This window comes from Symphodus melops (genome assembly GCF_947650265.1).
Source record: "Symphodus melops genome assembly, chromosome: 6".
In the NCBI taxonomy this organism is placed as follows: Eukaryota; Metazoa; Chordata; class Actinopteri; order Labriformes; family Labridae; genus Symphodus; species Symphodus melops.
The window spans coordinates 18,941,232-18,962,010 of NC_136696.1; the positions used below are offsets into that span (position 1 = coordinate 18,941,232).

A 20,779-nucleotide genomic window follows, 5' to 3' on the forward strand; every position below is an offset into this window, starting at 1 on the left:
ATGGCAAAGTTTCCATAGTAACCACTGTCATAACACATCACATTTTGAGTGTCTGTACTGAACAACAGCCAAACAGAACAAACAAATAGGGGTCAGTAAAGCCAATGGGTGTACAAGCGTTTTATTTAGCCCTTCTCAGTACTCTTTTACTTTAATTATTTTTGTATTTTATTTTTGTTAAACATGATAATTCAAATAAAACCGAGTAATAACCTGGAACAACTATTTCACTTTGCAGGGACAGCACTTTGCAGCTGGACAAAGAATGGTCATTCTTAGCCGGCAGTGACATTGAAACCTGGGCAGTGTTCCACACTGTTGCTCCTCTTTCATTCACTGATTCCAACCAGCTCAGACCACTTCCTGGTGTTCTGCAGGAATTGAACCTTGTGTGAAAGAGTCAATTTCACTACAATCTAGATTTAATAATGGATTTTACTAGGTCTATAAACTCAATATGGCAATTTTCAAATCATAAAAAAATGTAAATCAGGTTGTTGTTTTTTTTTACGCCAAATACATTTTATTTGGGTGTCCTTTGATAAATATGAAAGACAAAGAAAACTATTTAGTCTGTTATACAGAATTAAATACAATCGTTTGACTCGTATCCAAAAACATTTAAGTATACTCATTTTTAATTATGCTGTTTGCAAACACATTGGTTGTAAATTAGAGACATTTAGCTTTGTGTTAAAGTGGTAACAGGCCTAAAAGGACAATGATTTTGCTCGATATGGTACTTAGAGTATCAAAGCACCTCAGAGGGTACAATAGGACAAATTCGAGCTGGTTGTTGTTACCTCTTAATGTTTAAGATTCATTTATCATTCATTGTACAACAAGCGTTACTTAACGAGGGTGACGCTTCTATTTCCTTTGGGACGCTAAGAAAAACTGATTTATGCAGTGCAGGCCAATGTCATAGATGAGTGGGGTGCAAAACCAAACCCACAAACCCACAGCATACACAACAAACTGAAAATTGACCCCACCCCCAGTGAAGTGTCCATGAAGCTCCGCCCCTTCAGCTTGAGTTACCTGCAGACTCACCTATCACTCACCTGCTCGCGCGTTGTTGCCTCCTCAGTGACTGTGTGTCTGGAAACCGGCAACAAACACCTGCACTGTGAGATTTACTGTCCTGGATTGTAACTTCAGAACAAAGTGTTAAAACATATCGGAGTTTACCGGTAATCCTGGTTACCTGCAGGCTGCGATGGCTGGCTGACGCTACAGGCGCTGAATTGTCGAAGTTTGTCACCAGAGCATCCCGTCCGGAAAAACGCACTGTGAGTTCCTTAGAGTGGTTCAAAAAATTCAAAATTCATTTCTTGTCCTCCTTTTCTGTCTTGTCTTTGTTTATCATGACACTAAAAATGTGTGTACATCGAACAGATTGGCATTGAAATAGTTCCACTTGACACATCTCGCTTCAAAGTTCCCTTAGTGATTGTCCTGGAGCTTTTCGTCACATTAAACTTTCTTCCTCATGGTGCAGTTGCCTTGTTTCCTTCAAAGATATTTATTCATTAATTTTTCAATGACACGTGTGTCTGTGATTTTTATTTTAAAATGAATATGGTTTATTATTGGAAAGTTTTTTTTTTAATCACAGTTGGACTTGTGATCAAATTGATAGTTTTGTAATCAGTCAATCAACTCATTAAAATGGCTTGATGTAACTGGTTCATTTTACAAGGCAATAAAAAATAACATATGGGAAGCATCCAATTAAATCTTAATGCACCCAGACTTAAATGACAACATTTAACTCTGAGAGGGTGTGTTTTCATATGGTTTGTTACTAAGCATACTGCTTAGTAACAAACTAAAGAAAAACAGTGACTGTTATTGGAGAATATGCTGTTTTAGGAGGCTTAGATTGTTTTCTCAGAGTGTTAAAAGGGTTACATAAGTACAATGTGAACAAATTGACATCTGCCAGTGAAATCTGAGCCTGATTATGTTTTGTCTTTCTTCTCTGCACTGATTCATTGAATACTTTGACACTCAGCCATGCACAGCACCTGTATGTCCACAATACACCTGTAACATCATTAGCAGATGTCATAACAATTTAATGTGATTCTGCATGGCTTGAAATACATACAGTACAATCAGATAATTGTTACCTTACAAAATGCTTATTCAGGAGGATGGAGCAAAGTCCACATCATCATATCAGAAAAGGCTTATATGTTTTTTGACGCATTACATAAGCTATCAGGGGTCAATAATTTCTAGTGTTCTTCAATGACATCAGATAGTGCTGATAGTAGCTGTGTGACCTAATGTTTACAGTCTGTGATTTGTGCAATGTCATATTGCAATTTCTTAATTTTTGAGATTTTGAGTTAACAAAAAGAAAATCATTGTTACAAATGAGCGTTCAAGTGTAAGTGTTTACTTCATTGTTGTTGTAAATACAGATTGCAGAGTCATACCACAGGCTCAAAATAAGACATGTAATGGAGTCTGAGCTAACACACTTATTGCTCTCAAATAATGTTGTCAGGGAAAGCAGCATGAATATAATCCACACTTGTCACACCTCATTCCTTTGACGAGAAGGAAAAAAAAGCACCAGATATTATCTGTAGATCACATACGAGACCTCCCTGCTGTTATGAGTGGGGCTAAGATAAGCCACCTGCGTACTCCACTTCTTTTTTTTTGTTCCTTTTATTGTTGGTGTAATTACCTGTGAATAAGGGGTTGTCATTGTTGAACAATGAGCACCTCAGGCTGAGAGGAGAAGGTGTGCAGAGAGCCTCTTGCTATGAGGTTGACAACACATGACACCCAGCCTGTCCTGCTCCGACTTCACCTCACCTCCTGAAAACTGGCGGAGAGCCAGAGCTGGGAACAAAAGAGTGGAGAGAAGATGACCAGCGAGATAAGAACAGAAAGAGGAAGTCTGCCTTTTGTGCAGAATTGACTAAAGTGTAGCTATTAGTTTCTGTGCTGATTTGCATTTCTCAGTTCTAAAACAAGTAAATGGGGCAACTGGTAGTGCTGGTTGGGAGAGAAGTTGTGATTTTGTTTTGTTTCAGATGATACAAAGGATTATCTGTTTAGCGGGATTATGTTTATCATCTGCAGGGAGATAAACTTGAGTGACCGCAGCTATTACCTGTTCGACTGTTTACATCATGAATGTAATTGGAGTTTACAGCTGCTCATTCTGCAAAAGCACGTTTATAGCTAAGATAGGAGGTAAGGCAGGTCAAGAGAAAGTGGCTGCTTTTTAATGCATTCATGAAGTGTAACAGTTATTGTCATTATGGGATGCAAGGTCAATATCTATACCTTACAGGATCACAACCCACAACCCAATTAATAATACAACTGAATAAGTTACTCTAAGAGTGATACATGAAGTCTAGAAGTCGCACAAGGTAAAAGGTGATTGTTATCTCCTGTGTAAAACAAAGCCAACTCCAATGTTGTGTAACAGCTCATTAAGGTCCACAGTTAGACCGGGCACTGATACAGTACATGTTTGCTGGGAGCCTGAGATATGTTATATAACCTCATCAGTACATGCCTTGACAGGCAAGTCACAGTCACATTCAGGCCCAGAGGGAAAGGTGTGGGACAGGTTGGCTCTATGATACTCAGGGAAACCTGTTAGGTTGAGATATAAAGATCCTTTACGTACTGCTATGTCTTTCTCTATATAAATGTAAATTGTTGTTTGTTTTATTTTTTAATTGCTTTTGTTCTACTGTGGATTAAACTTGTGTAATGTATGAGTCCAAGACAAATTTATCTTGGACTAAATGGTGTTTGTACATGTGCTTTATCGTATTGCGTTGTATTTTATCATATTGTGCCGTACCACTGAACCACATTTTGTATCCTGGAGGCCATGTTGACCAATAAATAGTTAACATAGATGGCTTTTCAAAAACAACTAAATTAATTAACTGCTAGGTATATAGATATAGACATTAACAGAGTGGATCTAGTTTCACAGAGCATATCAGCCTGCTGTCTGCTGTTGTCCCAGGTGTCCCAGGTCAGTCCCCAGACTATCACCAGTACAGGCCCAACACCTGGCTCTCAACAAAGAAGCAGGCAGTTTTTGCAAACTACCCTTGAACTTTAATTCACACCTAAAGTAAAACATTTTAACTTCTAACACTTGAACTCCAACTTCACCAAAAGAGTCTAAAAAGTGATACACAAAGTTATTTGGTGCTTTTTATTCCTGTATTAGAGAGACAGTACAGTGAATCGGGTAAAAAAAAAAACAGGGAGAGAGAGTGGGGAATGACATGAAGGAAAGGTTGGATTTGAACCCAGACTGTCCTCTTTGAAGGACTAAGGCTTCTGTACATGGGTCATGCAATTTACCACTAGGCCACAGGTGCCCCTGCAACATGATTTAAAAGGTTTGTAAAAGGTTGGTTTTGGTAGAGAGAATTTTAATCCTCCCCTAGCCTCTGTAATCTCTGTCTTCAATTAACACTCACACTGATTCTGTCTTTGAAATGTATCCTCTCTGTTTCTTTCTTCAGGTGGATGCCTGAAATCATGAGTGTCCTGGGACCTCAGTCGAGGCCAACCAAGTAAGTGTCACACACATTCCTGACTCCCCTAACATTTACCTTTCCGATTGCATGCTGATTTACTGTCACTCATCCCAAGGAGAATCACTTACCTGGTATGCAGAGGGGGCTGTGGGTCAGGGACCTTGGGCACAGAGAGGCTGTGTTGAGAATTGTTTGCTTTGCCCGACTCGAGCCTCCCACACACAACCCCCCCTTCCTCCAACTCTCCCTTTTCCACTCGCTCTCCCTCCCTGGCTGGTCCATATGCTCAGAATCTCAGGCTAATCTCATCCAGTCCTGGCTTGTCCGCTCACTGTATATCACAAATATTTTTTTTTGCGTTCATGAGAAGTGACAGTGTGGGAATTTCTGAGGGTTTGGGACACTGACATCCAGAGGTGCAGGAGGTGAAGATGAAGAGCATGCAGCGTAACCTCGTCTCTTCCTCTTGTCATTGTAGTGGAGTGGCCAGATCCGACAGCAAGATCAGCGCCAAGGCCCTCTACGGTAAGCTACCCTTATTTATCTAGCTTGAGTCATATATTGAAGCTTACAAAAGTCGTACAATCAGATGCTTACAGTTAGTACATTCTTCATTATCTATAACTGTAAACTGTTTACTTTTATTGTAGTCCATGGAAGTATCCAAAACAACTCAAAGATGATCCTTTTTGCACTGTGACATATTTCTTCATAATGACGACTGAGGGCACTGTGGTAAACTGCAGTCAGTCCTTCACACTCTGTCTTGCAGCTGCAGCCTAAAATGAGTATTTATCTGCTGCTTGAAATAGACCCAAACTAATGGAATGTTTGCTCAAAACTATAGTTCTTGGTGTTTTACAAGTAACATTTAAAAAAAGGAAACTATCATGTATTTGTGACCCAATTAAAAAACATATGCATCTTCAATATACATAAGAACCAAATAAAGCCTATAACAACAGCCTTATCCTTTGATCCTGTTCCAAACTGTAAATCCTCAAGTTGAGGATGAGTACTGTAAATTACTCAAATCAGTAAAGCATTCAATTTGCAATGCAAATGATTGGTCAGGAAATCCAGCACTCTCACTCTGCTGCATGTTGCTGCAGCTGCACAGCCTTGCTGACCTAATACAGTCTTCTCTTAAACACACACGCACAGTGATAAGTGGGGGCCAAGGTCCTGTTGAGGGGCCCTATGGAGGTCTGGCCGCTGACTGTCAGACACTGAGGAGCACAGGAGGTGACTGGGCTCTTGAGGGGAACATGAGCTCAGTGCAAGGCCTGCACAGCAAGCTTGGATTTGTTGTCACATGTATCTTTGCCATTTTTGTTCGTCTGCACTTCTTATTTTGGCTGTGTGCACATATAAAGTTAAGACCGACTTATTAGCCTTTTTTTTTTTTTTTTTTTTTTACATGCATACAAACATTTACTCTATCGTCTAGCCTCATCACTCATAGCTCATGTCTGTGTTAAAGCTCATACCATGCAATTTTATTATAGCTTTGGCATACTTGTGCAAGGGTGTGTGTGTGTGTGTGTGTGTGTGTGTGTGTGAGACTGAAGTGTGTTATGTGGCATTCGTAGGGTGTGCCTGTTTTTAATGTGTGGTTGGAACAGGGTGGGGATGCCAATGTCTTGTTGGTGAATAAAGGATGCATTGAAAAGTGGAAAGGAAGAGGTGGACTCTGGTCCTCCCTGCACTGCCTCAGACATAAGCTCACTGGTCCTTGCTGGCACCTCCTCCCTCACTGTAACATAGAGGGACATTGTGCAGCATATCATAGGCTCAGATAGAAACTTACACCGACGTATGACAGAACAACCTGCTCTTATGCATGGCTTCACCGTTCTAAATATAGAATGGCCTGAAATGACAGACGATGCTATTGTTAGGATGCAAGATGTTCCCATACCACCTGACGGTGCAGCGTGTTGTCTGTGAAACAGTGTTGTGCTATAAGTCATCCAGATATCCACAGGAAACACCCACTCCTGTGATCTCTGTGTTTTTTCCATTTGCTGGTCTCATTCTGTGTGGCAGATGGTCAACACTACCTTCTCTCTGCAGGATGACAGCAGTGTGTCTGTCTTCTCGAACCCGAGTGGACAATACAGTGCTCAATCTAAAATAGGGACAGATACTTAATTTGCTCGCTCCTCACTGAATAAACATGTAAAAGAACAACAGAAAGAGTCTGAGGTCAAGCTCCTGTATGCAAAAGTTCCCCATCATTTACACAGTGTGGGGAAGCCGACAACTGATGCAAATGTTGTACACGTCCTCCCACCTGATCTATTCGTTATCAGCAGCATATCAGAAGCATCGTCCCAGGACTTACACCAGCAACCTTTTAAGTTTCTGGGCTTGTTGTTGAGGAGCCTGTCTCTTTCAACTGAAATGTGTTTGGGCTGTGAGACTGAGACGTGTTTTTCTTTGAATTTTGCATTCTTAATACGCTGCGTCTGTGAGTGTCTGTAGTAAATATCAGCTTTCCCTATGTAGTTCTCCTCTTGTTTGTGCCTATTTCTCTTTGATAAAGCAAAGCTGTCAGGGGCCATTATTTACAAAGTCATGTTTGTGTCATTGTCATTAAACAAATGTGCAATCTAAACCTTATGTTTACATTAATTCCAGAAAGATTGAGGTAGATAGGGTACTTACCTAATCCCAGAAATAGGAAATAAGACTCTGGCGGAAAACAGAAATGTGTGATGATTTTATATCTTCCACTGACATCTGCTCAGCCAAAGAGTTGTCTGTGATGAAATCTAGATATGAGCTTTTGCCAACGCAACCCACTTGTTGTTTGTGTTGTTAAACTGCTTAGTCTCATTCAGTCTTTTGACAATTTGACGAAACCAAATAATCTCAAATTCAAGCAGTTCCCTGACACTATTTATCACCAAAATTTTGTTGTTCTTGTTTTTTTAAGTAAGGTAGACATCAGAACTATGTTTGTTTAAAAATAGAAGTCATTAAGAGGCAGAATTATCTGATTGATCCAAGTATTGTATTAGTTTGATAATCTGCCAAGCAGCCATGTTTAGCATCGGTTATTGACTCAGGAGACTTCTGAGGATCTGCCCATCTGCCTGCTAAGTGGCTCTTATTGCAAGCTGTCGCGGCACTGTGAATTGATTGGCATAAATGTCATCCATTAATAAGACATGAAGGGAGCTCGACTTTCAGAACGACACCTGATGCTTGTGGTTCACCTGTGTGGAGCCGAGTAGGAAGGGATCATCAGAGAGGAAATGGCAGGAACAGGAAAGACAAACGGTTGCGTCATTATGACACAGAGAGCTGTTTGCATGGAAAGTTATCGCCATAGAAACCTTATTTTGTTTGTTTACATTGCAACATGTCAAAAAGATTGTATTGAAATAAAGCTCCGACATAGTTTTTGTTAAGTGTCACACAAATGGCAAGGCTTTTGTGTCCCATTCACCACAAAGCATATAAAGAGAAACATGGCTGAATGTCTTTATTATAAAGAAGAGTGGCATTAACATGTTGACTCTATTGGGTGGGGGACAGAGAAAAGGAGACCTGATAGGAGACCTGGCATCAGAGTTGATAGGAACATGCTATCATTAAACCGTAATTGTTACCTGCAGACTATTCACCTGGTAAATAGGTCAATGAGCCCACTGGCACACTCATTCAACATCGGCCAGTTTAAAAGCCATGGCCCGAGCCAACAGTAAACACAATCCTGACGACGATGCTGTTTAAAACACAGTTTTCCCAGTTGATGCAGTGTTTCAATTACATCTGTTTTCAATTTCTTCTACTTAAAACGAAATGCAGTTAACTTTAGCATATATTCACAACTTCTGTACTGTTATTTTTGGGGGTCTTTTGCCAGTTTTAGATAGGACAGCTGAAGAGTTTTACATGGCAGTTTTTTTTTTCTCGTAACAGAATTCACTGTGCAGCAGCAAACAGACACTCTTTACAACTAGGCTTGAAACATAAAGGTTGTATTGAGTTAATTGATTTGGCAGAGACCAAAAGCAGAGGGAGAAGAGAGTGAATGTTTGACTTGTATTTACTAATCTGTGAGAAAAGAAACAAGTCTCATATAATCATGTTTTCTACTGGATCTGTAAACGAGCACACTTGACTGTAGTTTGCTGTATCAACTTAAAACCAGCCCCCCCAAAAAACCTTTGCACTTCAAGTCCATATAGTACAATGTGAGAAGTCTTTTCAGGTTTTCTCAAAATACTTGTGGTTGTGAATTAAAATTAGATTTGGATTTTTAAAGAATGAAATATGTTTTATTTAAGTTAGGCTTCTTTTTAATCTGTTAAAACCATCAGAACAACTGTTTCCATCAGAAACATCATTTTCATTATTGTGTGGATTTGTATGGTGGAATCAGATCGGCTATAATCACCATAAAAGCTTCTGAAACAACTGATTTAAAATAACTGGCTATACTTCTCAATAGTTTTGTTTCAAAATTGGCCTTTCTGGCTAAATTGAACCAATGATGTTTGCCTTCTCGGAGGTTACAGTTTATGACAACTTGCCACAGAGGAGGAAATGAACTGAAATCTTGCTTCAATTGATCTTTGACACTGCTGTAAACCAGATTGCCAGCCTGGCCAACTCGGTGTGGGTGTTAAAGGGCAAATCAAATCGTAGTCTTTCATTTTTATTTTTGATTTAATAATTAACTTTTGAGATTGGCCTGTTTATAATTTTTCTGCCCTTTCACGTGGCACTTCTGGACAAAAGATGATCCTAAAATTTGAAAAAATTCCCACTCGAGGATATCTGACAAAGAAGAGCCCCTTCAGAAATGTCCACAAGATAGATAGATAGATAGATAGATAGATAGATAGATAGATAGATAGATAGATAGATACTTTATTGATCCCGAGGGAAATTCAAGGCAATTCAAGACAATGATGATTTATATCACATGTTCAAAAAAATTATCATGGGTTTAATAAGAATCATCATGCTATATTTGAAGTAAATGTGTGAATATCTACCAGTGTATCTGGCCGAGAGCTGATGTTGCACCTTGAAACACAACATAAAACCATTACACATCTTTTTTACTTCCTTATTGCCCATCTGGTCTCTACAGCTCGCACATTTTTGTTTGTTTCATTCATTCAATCATGCAAATGTGGACTACAGGTCGGTGTTAATGCTAGCTGTTTACATTGTTTATAGATAAATGGCAAGCCTGGTGAGTTCTCAGTTTTTGAATCTTGTTTTTTTCTTTTTATTAACAGAGCAAAGGAAAAAGTACTCCAACTCCAACTTTATCATGCACGAGACGTCGCAGTATCATGTTGAGGTAAGATCTGCTCAATTTCTCTGAGTAATTACATTGAAGTACATCATTTAGACAATGTCTGTATTTTGATATCTGTAGTTATTAGTGTTTTGGGAAAGATTAAATGCATGTTTATCAAATGGTTTAAGGACTGAGTCAGGAAATTGAACGATTCAGTGTAATCAGTGATCGATACTTGTGACTTAGGTTAAGCCTCACTTTGATACCAGAAATGAGCAGTATCCCATGCATTCTATGTCCTGTTTTATTTCTCTGTCTAAGTGGCTCACTGGTTAATGTCAGATTTCTTCTCGCTTCAGGAACTCTGTCACAATAAAGCAATCAGGTCTGTGGGTAGCTACAGGAGTGGGTAGCTGGTGTTTAAGGTTGGAGCTATGCTTTAGGTCAAGGCAGAGTGAACTATGTATGTGTGGATAGTATTTCCCCAGATGTCTCTATTGTGCCACATGGGCAGGTATTCACAGATAAATGCCAAGCAAGTGTCGAGCAGTGGAATTGCTTATTTTGCAAATTTGATATCAGGTGATAATGACAGTAAATCACAGAGATAAATAACACTGTCAGCTTGATGCATAGTGCATCAGTTCATGTTTCCTTACAGGTGATATCTGTAAACAAACTGGCCGAAATACAGTTCATATTTTTGATAAATGATACTTCGCCGCCTAGATTTGCTTAGCATTAAGATGTTAACGGATGGATGGATTATATGGAGCAGCCTGGTCAGGTTTTGTTACCGTTGCTAGTTGCTAGACGGCAAGGGGACACTACTTATAAATAAGATCTAGAGATGCTGATACATAAGCTGTAAAGATGTAAAAAGAGATCAAACTAGCTTTCCAGTCTTAATGCCCAGCGAAGATAACTGGCTTCTGGCCAGTCTGACCAGGGTGGTTTCATTTCTAAGATCTTAAAGCAAATAAACATTTAAGAAATGATACAACTGTACTTTAATACAGTCAGTTAAATGAGACAATGTACAAATATGTTTCTTATTACTCCGGTCAACTTTCAGAACAATCTCACCCCAGTTTATGTTTGTAGATAACACGGAGTAAAATGTTCTTTTACTGTTAAAACTCTTTTCCTTCATTCAATAACCTACTGTTTCCTCCTCAGCATCTTTCCACATTTATTATGGACAAGACAGAGTCCATCACCACGGTGGATGATGCCATCAAGAAATTGGTCCTTCTGGACTCAAAAGACAAAATCTGGACCCAGGAGATGCTCCTGCAGGTCACTGACAAGGCAGTCAGACTCCTGGACTGTGACACACAGGTACAACTATACGTCTGTGGTTTTATTTGTATTGTTAGCTGAGCTTTCTTAGCTGTGTCAAACGATTTGCACTCAACAAGATCAAGTTAAACACAAGCTAGGAAAACAATATGTGGATTACTGAGATTTAGAAGTGCTGGGAGGATAATTTAGTTTTTGTTGTATAGGGCCATTCTAGTTGTTCCCCCTGTTTGTTGAAAAAAAGTATTCCTTTTATTATATGTTCTACTCATTTATTTTAAAGTCTATTTCTTTTAGTGTTTCATCTGATTAAGGTGGCCTTCAATAATACAGTATGTATCGTTGTTTCTCTCTTTTACCTGTTATGTGCTTTATCAGGAGGAGTTGGAGAACTTTCCTCTCCCCACCATCCAAATGAGCCAGCCGGTCCTGAATCAGACACGTTACCCCTCCGTTCTGCTGTTCGTGTGTCAGGACAAGGAGCAGCACAAACCAGACATCCACTTTTTCCACTGTGATGAGGTGGAGGTGAGTCTGAGTTTGACCGTTACAGGCTGGGCTCTGTTGGCCTCCTTTCTTGTCTGTGCATGATCAGTTGGCTTTGTGTTTATAAATCCAAGCTGCTGTTGTTGCAGGCCCAGTTCAGATTTCAGCACGTTTGGTCACAATATACCGGTGTGTGTATGGAGAACTCCTCATAAGGAAAGATCTCTCCCTGAAGGAGTGTCACACAATTACTCATAAAGACAGTTGCCCTCTGTATTTCAGAATAGCTACTGCTAAGTACTCAGAAATGCCTTGTAAAAGTTTGAATCATAAAAGATTTAAGAGATCTGAATATTATGACCTTTGGATTATGTCAGAACTCTGGCTTTTTTATTGAAAGTCTATAAACATAAGTGGATTTAATACTCATTAAAACTGTGATACTCCTGTCATTCGATGAGGTTAAAGAAAAGAAATATGTGATCTGTTATTGAATAGAAAAGCAGATTTTCCTATTGACACACTGATTTTTTCTCTTTAAATGTTTTTTCACACTGACCTTTTTAACATATTTCTTTGCATTTTTTCTTGAGTAAATATCACAGTGCATCAAAAGTCACATTAAGCCAACAAATGGAAAACTATTTAGCTATATAGCAACAGCTATTTGAAGGTTTTAAAGTGCAAAAAGTTCACAGTTCTGACCTTTCTAATGGGATCCACTGTCCAAGCTGTGTTAAGATGATCAAAGAGGAAAAAGCATGATCAATAGGAATGTTACTTTTACATCTTTAAATCGAAAATATTCAGAAGAAAATCCCCATGTATGCCAACAGCATCTTCTTTAAACAGGTGTGAATTGTTCACTGTGTTCCAGTTAAAGCTGGTGGTTTATATTGTCGTGCAAACTCCCGCATGTAATTTATTTCTGTTGGATTAAAAAAGCAACAACAAAAGCTGCTATGGCATGACTGCTCTTGAAACTGTATACTATTGATGTACATCCACTAAAACACAAAGGTGTGATTTTCACTTTTTTAGGCTGAGATGGTTCATGCAGACATAGACAGTGCCATTGGAGACAACAAACATGGGAAGAAAATGAGGCTTCAGACTTTGAAGTGAGCACACATACAAACACTCTCATAAATATACTTGCAGTCATATAGAAGTCAAATAAATTGACTACACTTTAATCTGTTATTAGAAGCTTATATAAGCTTACTCATTGCTGTGTGCTGTAGGTTTTAATGCCTCCCTCTCTTCCTGCAGGGTGAACCAGGAAAAAATGAAGCGTCACAGAGAAACCATCCTCCCCCCCTCCAACCCTCAGGCCCCCACACCTTCTGCAAAGGGAAGGGTCGCAGCCCCAAACCCAAGGGGTGAGAAAGACTGTGGAGGCATACCAAAAAATGCCCATTTTGCACACCGCTCGTTTTTTTTTTTTTGTATTATTATTGAATACGCCAGTTTCACAGTTTTCACAATATGTCCTTTTTTATTCGCAGAAATAGAGAGACGAGTTTCACAAAATGACTCAGAGTCACATGAAAAGCTGGCTCAGCGCATTGAAAAAGATGTGGTGAGTGTTTGACATCCTGTCAATACAATACAATACAGTGCTATTCCAGAATCCCATATTACAATTTTCTTCATGTTAACACCAGAATTTATCCCCCCAGCAAATCCTCAACTGTGCACTGGATGACATTGAGCTCTTCGTGGCGCGGCTGCAAAAGGCAGCAGAGGCTTTTTCTCAACTCAACCATCGCAACAAGAGTAAGAAGAATAAGAAGAAAGGACCAGCAGGTCTGTCCCCCTTTCTTCTCTTCTGTGGTGGCACGAATGCAGTGACAATATGCTCATATTGCTCACGATGCAATGTTTGTGTCTTTTTGTGTCCTGTGGCCCGGGACTCTCTTCCAGTGATGCATGTGTGGTACAGTAATAGTGGCCAGTTTTGTTTAAAAATATAATGCTCATCACTCAGCTGGGACTTATTAATATAATATTTATATTCTCACATCTTAATCATGCTCTAGAGGTACTGATCTGGCATATTTGTGTTATGTTACACCCTCAGAATCAGTTGTTTAAATGTATCATTATCTATAATGTTTTGTTGGGTTTTTAAATTACTTGGTAAATATTTGCAATACCTAAAGATGTATATTTTATTAATAGATTAATTATAGATTAAATGAGTCAAACAGATCAGTAAATCTTGGACTGAAAGTACATAATTATACGATTCCCCTTATTATTCCTCTGCAGAGTTGTAACATGTTGCTGAGTTATGTTTTAGCTATTAGCAGTAGTAATGGTGTGTGGTTAAATAGTGGTTAAATAGTGGTGTGATGCTGTGTCTTTATTTCTACATACTTCACTGCACATGTTGCATACATGTGACTCATTCTGTCTGCCTGCTCAGGGGAAAACACACGTATAAAAAAACACTTTTACCTGGCATCATTTGGAAACAACAATATTAGAGTAACACAAATGTGTGTTTCCCCTAAATACAGCGACAGATGTGCTGGAAACAATTTATTCTTTGTCAAGACAATCAGTTTCTCAACTATGAGGTGCAGAATCAAATTGCTTGTCACTTTTAAAATTTGAAAGAGTGGCCAATCAAGTGCCATGTTTTATTGTTGGAAAAATAGACAGCTTGACATATTAAAAACAACTCAATAATTCAAATATTAAAAATGTTTTTTTTAGTTTTTGAGAATATCTGAACTTTTGAGGTCATGAGTTGAGAAAACCTGATGTAGCACATTATTTCTCATGCTTTTTACTCTCTGGCCGGGCTGAACATCGGTGAATCTGTTCATAGCAACCAGCGTAATGTATCGTACCATATATTTCACTTTAGGCACGAGTCATAAACTCTAAATTAAATTCAGGTTAATAACCATGACTCCATGGCCAGAGAGTGAAACCAGTGCTCTGTGTGTAAACTGGTCTGGTAACTCTGCAGTCTCCGTGTGGTCATTGTTGCTCTGCGTGTTTACAGAGGGCATGCTGACCCTGCGGGCCAAGCCCCCCTCTGAAGCTGAGTTCATCGATAGTTTGCAGAAACTGAAGCTGGCCTTCAACCTCTTGGTGAGATATCACAGCTCCTAACCTTCCATGTTTTTCAGTGTCTCTCACTTTCTCGCCTTCCTCACTGTCTGTCTGTCATTGTGCCCCCTGCAGGCCAAACTGAAGAAACACATACAGAACCCCAGTGCGTCTGAGCTGGTTCATTTCCTCTTCGGTCCTCTGGAGCTGGTAAGAGCTAGTCATTTGTTCAGACTCACCCAAACAGGTTTATATGAATGAAGGCTGTTATCATAATAGACAAATACAGTCTCTCCTTCTGTAACTTCAGAATTGGAATCAGTTTTATAGGCCAGGTATGTTCAACACACAAAGATTTTAACTTTGGTAGACAGTGCTCTCAAATGTAAACGTTAAATATTAACTATTAACAAAAAATATAAACAAGTAATTAGAGACTAATACGTACAAGACTAGAGTTGAGGGTTGACAGGTGGCTTTATAAGCACTTCTGACAGAAATACAGTGATCTTCCTTACATTGACAGAATGAAATCATTTCACTATTTGTCGTATTCAGACATTCCACTAATTGTTCTTATGATTTGGGTCACCCCACCCAGCAATGTGGCTTTCAGCTCTTACTCAGGCGCAGCCGCTTTTATGTGTTGTTGGTTTTTTCAAGCCACACCTTCGATACTGCAGGATAGAAAACACAGAGAAGATTAGGCTCCATGCTGATATGCTGCCTTAACCTCTCTGACACGTTGTTTTTTTTCTTAATATATTCAAAGTAATGTCTCCAGGTCACTAGCCATCCCCAACAATAAATCTCCACACACAAACACTTCAGATGCACGTGTTTTTGTTGTGCCTTATAAAGATATTCATATTTGAGTGTATTTCAAAGAGATGTTTGTTGTATAGTATCTTGTTTTCAATATTTTCATCCTGATACTGCTACATTTTCCTTATTTTAGGCTTTTGTGCTTTCAAAGAAAAAGGGTCTTTAGATCCAACAGATGAAATATTAAGTTTAATTTCTTCAGTCAGTATAAGGGCTGGATTTTAAACCTCTTTTCATTTTCAGGATTGGCCTGAGTGTGTCAAGAGAACTGACACACTCTTGAAAAAATGTTGAGATGGCAAATGTATGGTCACATCTTTAATGTTGAGTTGTTTTGGTTTCATGCTCGTGCTCAAGGGGCAACATCTACTGGATCAAAAAGTCACATATTCTTCCTTTAAGAGAAATGTAATTTAGTTTAGATTAGTACATTTGCTTATTTGTTTTATGGACAGATTAACAATGAATGCATTCACAGGTGCTGCAGAGCTGTGGAAGTCCTGAACTGGTCCGTTCGATCATTTCCCCACACCTTTCCAAAGACGCTGTGGACTTCCTGCGGGGACACCTCACCCCAAAAGAGATGACCATCTTTGAGCTGCTGGGGGATGGGTGGACCACACCGAGGTACAGAGAAAGCTGCATGTCGATTACTTGATGCTTATACACTGATTGCATTGAGCTACCATTCAGAATGCTGTTCTGTTAAACAAATCATGCTGTTCCTCCTCCTCTTGCAGAGCAGAGTGGCCGAGGGATCAGTGCGCTCCTCCTTATTACCCAAAGTTTCGTAACGGCTGGGAGCCAGCGGCAGAGCTCTTCAGGACAGCCCCGTGGGAAACAGAAGGACCCATGGGTCGTCCGAGCTCACCCACCAGCCCTGATTACAGAAAACACTCAACTGAAGACGTAAAGCTTTAATTTGTTAGCGATTAGTCTATATCAACTCCCTCAGGTCCTAACGACTAACTAAACCATCTGTTTTTTGTTTTTTTACAGTATTATGGAACTCATTCTTCAAATTCATCAAATGGGTAAGCAACAGTTTTCCTCACATACTTTTCCGCCACTTTCAAACACATATGAAATAGTGATGAGAGGACACAATTTGTCTTTACAGATCTTATAATGGGATGCCCCAAAGTCGCAGATATGCCAAAATTCGCTACCACTTTGTAGCAAGGAACGCCAACGAACTGTCAGTGCTGCAGGATGAAATCCTGGAGGTAGAACACAAAGTCATTTTGGCTTGCCCTTCATGTGATTATTGACAAAAATGTAGCATCAGATAACTTTCGCCAAGTTCATAACTCAGCTTTTCTGTCTGCTGTGCTAAAATTGTGAAATTGACCAGAAGCATTAAAGCAGATTCATTTGTATTTAGAATAAGAGGGTGTTGAGCAGAACTGCAGATCTCAGCGCTGTTGGACTGAGATGTGAAATGTGCCCCACAGGTGATCGAGGATGACAAACAGTGGTGGAAACTACGAAATCGCAGTGGCCAAGCCGGTTACGTCCCTTTTAACATCCTTGATGTTGTGAAGATAGAGGAGCCCGATGCCGTGTTTAGCCAGGTGACCTGCTGCACATACAGTACATCAAAGGCGTCAACATTTCACCCATCAAAGTTTTCTCATAGTTCTGGTTAAACTCATGTATTTTAGCGCTCTATAATCAATGTTATGTCATGGCAGAGAGTGTCCAGTCCTGCTAAAGTTTAGGGACAGAAAATGTTTTCTTAAGGTCATTGTTTTGCAGAAGTATTAACATACAAGGCGACTATAAATTCAGTTCGCCAGCATGCATTGCAGCTACAATATGTCATGTTAACCTTTTACTTGCTATGTCTTCGTGTCATTTGAGTGTCTTGAGTGTCTTCAATTATAATTGTTATTTGTTAAGATATGTCTGAATAAATTCAAATAGAGGAGTAATGATTAAAAGGTAAATCAGATAACCAGATTACTGGTCATAAAAAAACAGCAGTTGATCATAGTAAAACATTTTATGCATACTAATTGTATTTCAATCGGAATCAAAAACTGAACAGAATCCAGGAATACTTTATAATATCTCAGAGCAAAGATAAACAACAGTGTTCTGGGACCTAAGAAAACTGGTCCTATACTAGTTCGGCTTTGTGTTTCAACTCTCTGCACTTGCTGTGCAGTGATAGGTTCACACCCTCAGTGAAACCCTAAATTCCTACTGACACCCACTGCACGTAATCATGCAGCATGCAGGTTCACCAAAGCCCTGCAGCGGCTCCAGCATGCATCTCCTCTTCCTGGTGTCAAATACTTTCACACACATATTTTGCTTTTGGCTTCTGGGCAAATATGTATCAACCAGAGTAAAAGACAAACCTGTTTCTGTAATAACACTAGCTGTGTTTGGGTGTCCCATGAACCCTGTTTGTTTTTGTGTGTGTGTGTGTGTGTGTGTGTGTGTGTGTAGCAAGGCTACAGAATGTCACCTCCTGGTACCCTAAACCATGGAGACAGCTTCAACAAGGGAAGAGGCAAAGACAAAAGTGAGTGCACGCAAACAAGTCAACAACATCAGACTATGGAGTTTACAGATATCTATTGAAGTTGCTTTTACAAGCTGTTGCTCACATTGTGATATCTGTTACCATCCTGTTCCTGTGCTGCAGTGATGGATGAAGTCAACAATGAGTTATTGATGAAGATCACTGCTAATAAACAGCCACCAACCAGGAAGTTCCGTGTGGAGCGACCATCAGGCAGCCAAGTACCGCTCACCTTTGAGTCAACCCCGGAGCAAGTGTCCACATGGCTCAATACGAAGGGTTTCTCCAAATCGTAAGTCATTCATGATGCTTATCAATCCAGATAATCAATATAGGCTATGAGGTTTTTCCTCATGCTGAAAGTATTAAAAGCCTAATTATTTGGGCTGTCAGTAATTTCTGCAATTTTACCATTTTGTCTAGACGTATGATTTATTGATGCTCTATGTGGTGATTCCATTAGTCATATGTTGCTCAGGTTTTTTTTTTGGTTTTTTTATCAAATACCTTCCAATTACTGATACAGCTGTACTTTAGGTTGAGGGATAGTGAGAATTTATCTGAATCTATAACACAAGAAACTGAGATGTTGAACATCAGTGTACTTATTAGTTGATACTATGTAAAATTAAAAAAACTAGTAATGTTTTTTGTTACACTGGGTGTTTGAATGCTCTTCCCTGAACTCTATTGTTTGCAGTACTGTTGAGTGTTTGGGAATCCTGACTGGAGCCCAGCTGTTTTCTCTCAACAAAGAAGAGCTGAAGGCCGTGTGTGGAGAGGAAGGAGGCCGTGTGTACTGTCAGGCCACCGTGCAGAAAGCACAACTTGAGGTCAGTCACTCACTCACTTGTTCAAGCTTGCAGGAAAACAGTATCACACCTTTAAGATAAAGCTGTTTATGGGTAATGATGAGCTCAAGTTTCTGGGCATGTGAGGACAAGGACTGTTACAGGTGCAGTTTAAAATGTAGGTGTGCATTTGCAGGTGCAATTAAGACTGTTCAGACTGAGTATATTATGAATTGATTAAACAACTCCCAACCGCTGTATAATTACACTATAATCCACATCTTGACTTAATCATAGAGAAGAGGTCAAGAGAAATAGAAAAACAATTACAACAAATTGTCCAATCAAATTGTAAAGTGAATGAATCAGGATGAGACTGGTATAAACTCTATTAATCTAGTTATAAATAACACCTACCCAAATTAGAATCTTTTTTTAATTATTATTTTATGACATATAATTACATTTGATACATTATCACTGTGCATGATTACAATCTTAAAAAGGTTAAAAAAAATTAGTCTTGACTCAGTTAGAGGTGTTTTGACATTATTTTTATAAAAAAACATGTTGTAGTTTAGATAGAGGAGAGGCTTCTGTTTCTCCTGGTTTCCTCCTCACCTTTACACTCCAACAGTTTTAAAGTGTTGGTATAATTCATTCTGATTATCCATTAAAATGCCAAGTAAAGACCGGTTATTTATCAGTTCTTAACAACCATTCATAAGTTTCTATTTTTAAGCATCCATTTGTATTGATTATGCAGTGTGATCCTTCTGGATTGCCTCACCGTCCTTTACTGGATAATGTTCTGATCTGTTAGTATGTAACATGCTTCGGTCTTTTATGAGGTCTATGCAGATTACTGTATTGTTTAAAATGTATTCACGGTTTTTATTCAGTTCATTGTATATATTTCCATCAAAAGATCTTTTTTTATAGGTGCTTTTGGTTTTTTTAGTGCACTTTATAAAAGGTCCAGCTGTAAATGGCAGCTCAGGGTCACCATTACTTTCCAATCCTTTTGAATCTTCTTTGTCATATGTGGATCCTCAAACAGTATTTAACTAGAGAAAATCTGAATTGTGTTTAAAAAGAAAGTGAATGTCCCTTTTTCCCCCATACAGAAGTCCAGTGGAGACTCTGAGCTGCAGGAGATCATGAAGCGGAGGCAGGAGAGGATCAGCTCTGGTGGCACAGACTGACGGATCGTGACAAACCCTTGTTCTTGCTCAGCTCTAACTGCAGAAGCTTCTTTAATCAGTCAATGGTTAATTGTGACCGCTGAAATGTTGTATACATTTGTAGTTGTATATTTATTTTGTATCAACCAATGTGTATGTAAAAGTGTTTTATGATGTAATTATAGTTGCTTTTGTTGTCTTAGCCTCATGAAAGTATGCTGTATGAAATGATGTTCATATGCATAATGTACAGTATTGGTGTGTGTGAATATGTGGATGCAATGGATGTACGAAAATGTACAAGAAGAGTCTATGGTTATGCTTATTGTCAATATTGCAGCTATCTACTGAATGATTGGTAGATCTTTTCTTTTCGATTTAAATATGTGCCAGAATTTTTGACACATTTTCTGATATATAGCCAATAATGTTCATATTACTGTGTACAGTTAAAATACAAAACAGAGTACACTCTATGGTGATTCGACAGAATTAGTTGTTTATATTCAGAATTTGGGGCGAGCTTGCAGCACATAAACAATGTCATAATCCTACATGAAGTACTATCAGTAATATGTTCTTACGCAGCATGATGTGGTATGCGTAAACTGCACTCACCAGAGTAATATTACGCATGTGTTGTTCATATACGCATAATTAAAAGAACATTTTGACAAATATTTGTGAGGGGTTGTCAATATCACGGGGCACACATTAAAAAGAATACAATTTAAACAAAACCGGGTCAATCTTTAATATCAGTTTCGTGTGTATATTTTTCT

At 38.9% G+C, this 20,779-nt stretch overlaps 1 protein-coding gene across 2 annotated transcripts; it reads left to right on the forward strand.

Moving 5' to 3' along the window:
* The first annotated feature begins 1,032 nt into the window (after nucleotides 1-1,032).
* eps8l2 (EPS8 signaling adaptor L2) lies at nucleotides 1,033-20,675 on the forward strand. Of its 2 annotated transcripts, XM_079346678.1 has the most exons (21): nucleotides 1,033-1,292; nucleotides 4,527-4,577; nucleotides 5,020-5,066; nucleotides 9,806-9,870; nucleotides 10,990-11,151; nucleotides 11,491-11,640; nucleotides 12,640-12,719; nucleotides 12,871-12,980; nucleotides 13,107-13,180; nucleotides 13,281-13,407; nucleotides 14,618-14,706; nucleotides 14,800-14,874; nucleotides 15,968-16,116; nucleotides 16,230-16,398; nucleotides 16,489-16,523; nucleotides 16,610-16,715; nucleotides 16,944-17,063; nucleotides 17,947-18,022; nucleotides 18,146-18,314; nucleotides 18,723-18,855; nucleotides 19,941-20,675. In XM_079346678.1, exons 2-21 carry the CDS (start codon nucleotides 4,531-4,533, stop codon nucleotides 20,016-20,018), a joined length of 2,061 nt encoding a protein of 686 aa, XP_079202804.1. In that variant the 5' UTR covers nucleotides 1,033-1,292; nucleotides 4,527-4,530; the 3' UTR covers nucleotides 20,019-20,675. The 2 variants fall into 2 exon arrangements, with proteins under 2 accessions (XP_079202804.1, XP_079202805.1); XM_079346679.1 differs by lacking the exons at nucleotides 1,033-1,292; nucleotides 4,527-4,577 and having other exon boundaries at nucleotides 4,819-5,066; nucleotides 13,281-13,377.
* Nucleotides 20,676-20,779: the final 104 nt, after the last annotated feature.

Excerpts from the sequence above, each read along its gene's own strand:
- eps8l2 (XM_079346678.1), top strand. The coding sequence starts at position 4,531 with ATGCCTGAAATCATGAGTGTCCTGGGACCTCAGTCGAGGCCAACCAA. Across the intron at positions 9,871-10,989 it reads CGTCGCAGTATCATGTTGAG|CATCTTTCCACATTTATTAT; the intron begins GTAAGATCTGCT and ends TTTCCTCCTCAG. Across the intron at positions 11,641-12,639 it reads TCCACTGTGATGAGGTGGAG|GCTGAGATGGTTCATGCAGA; the intron begins GTGAGTCTGAGT and ends TCACTTTTTTAG.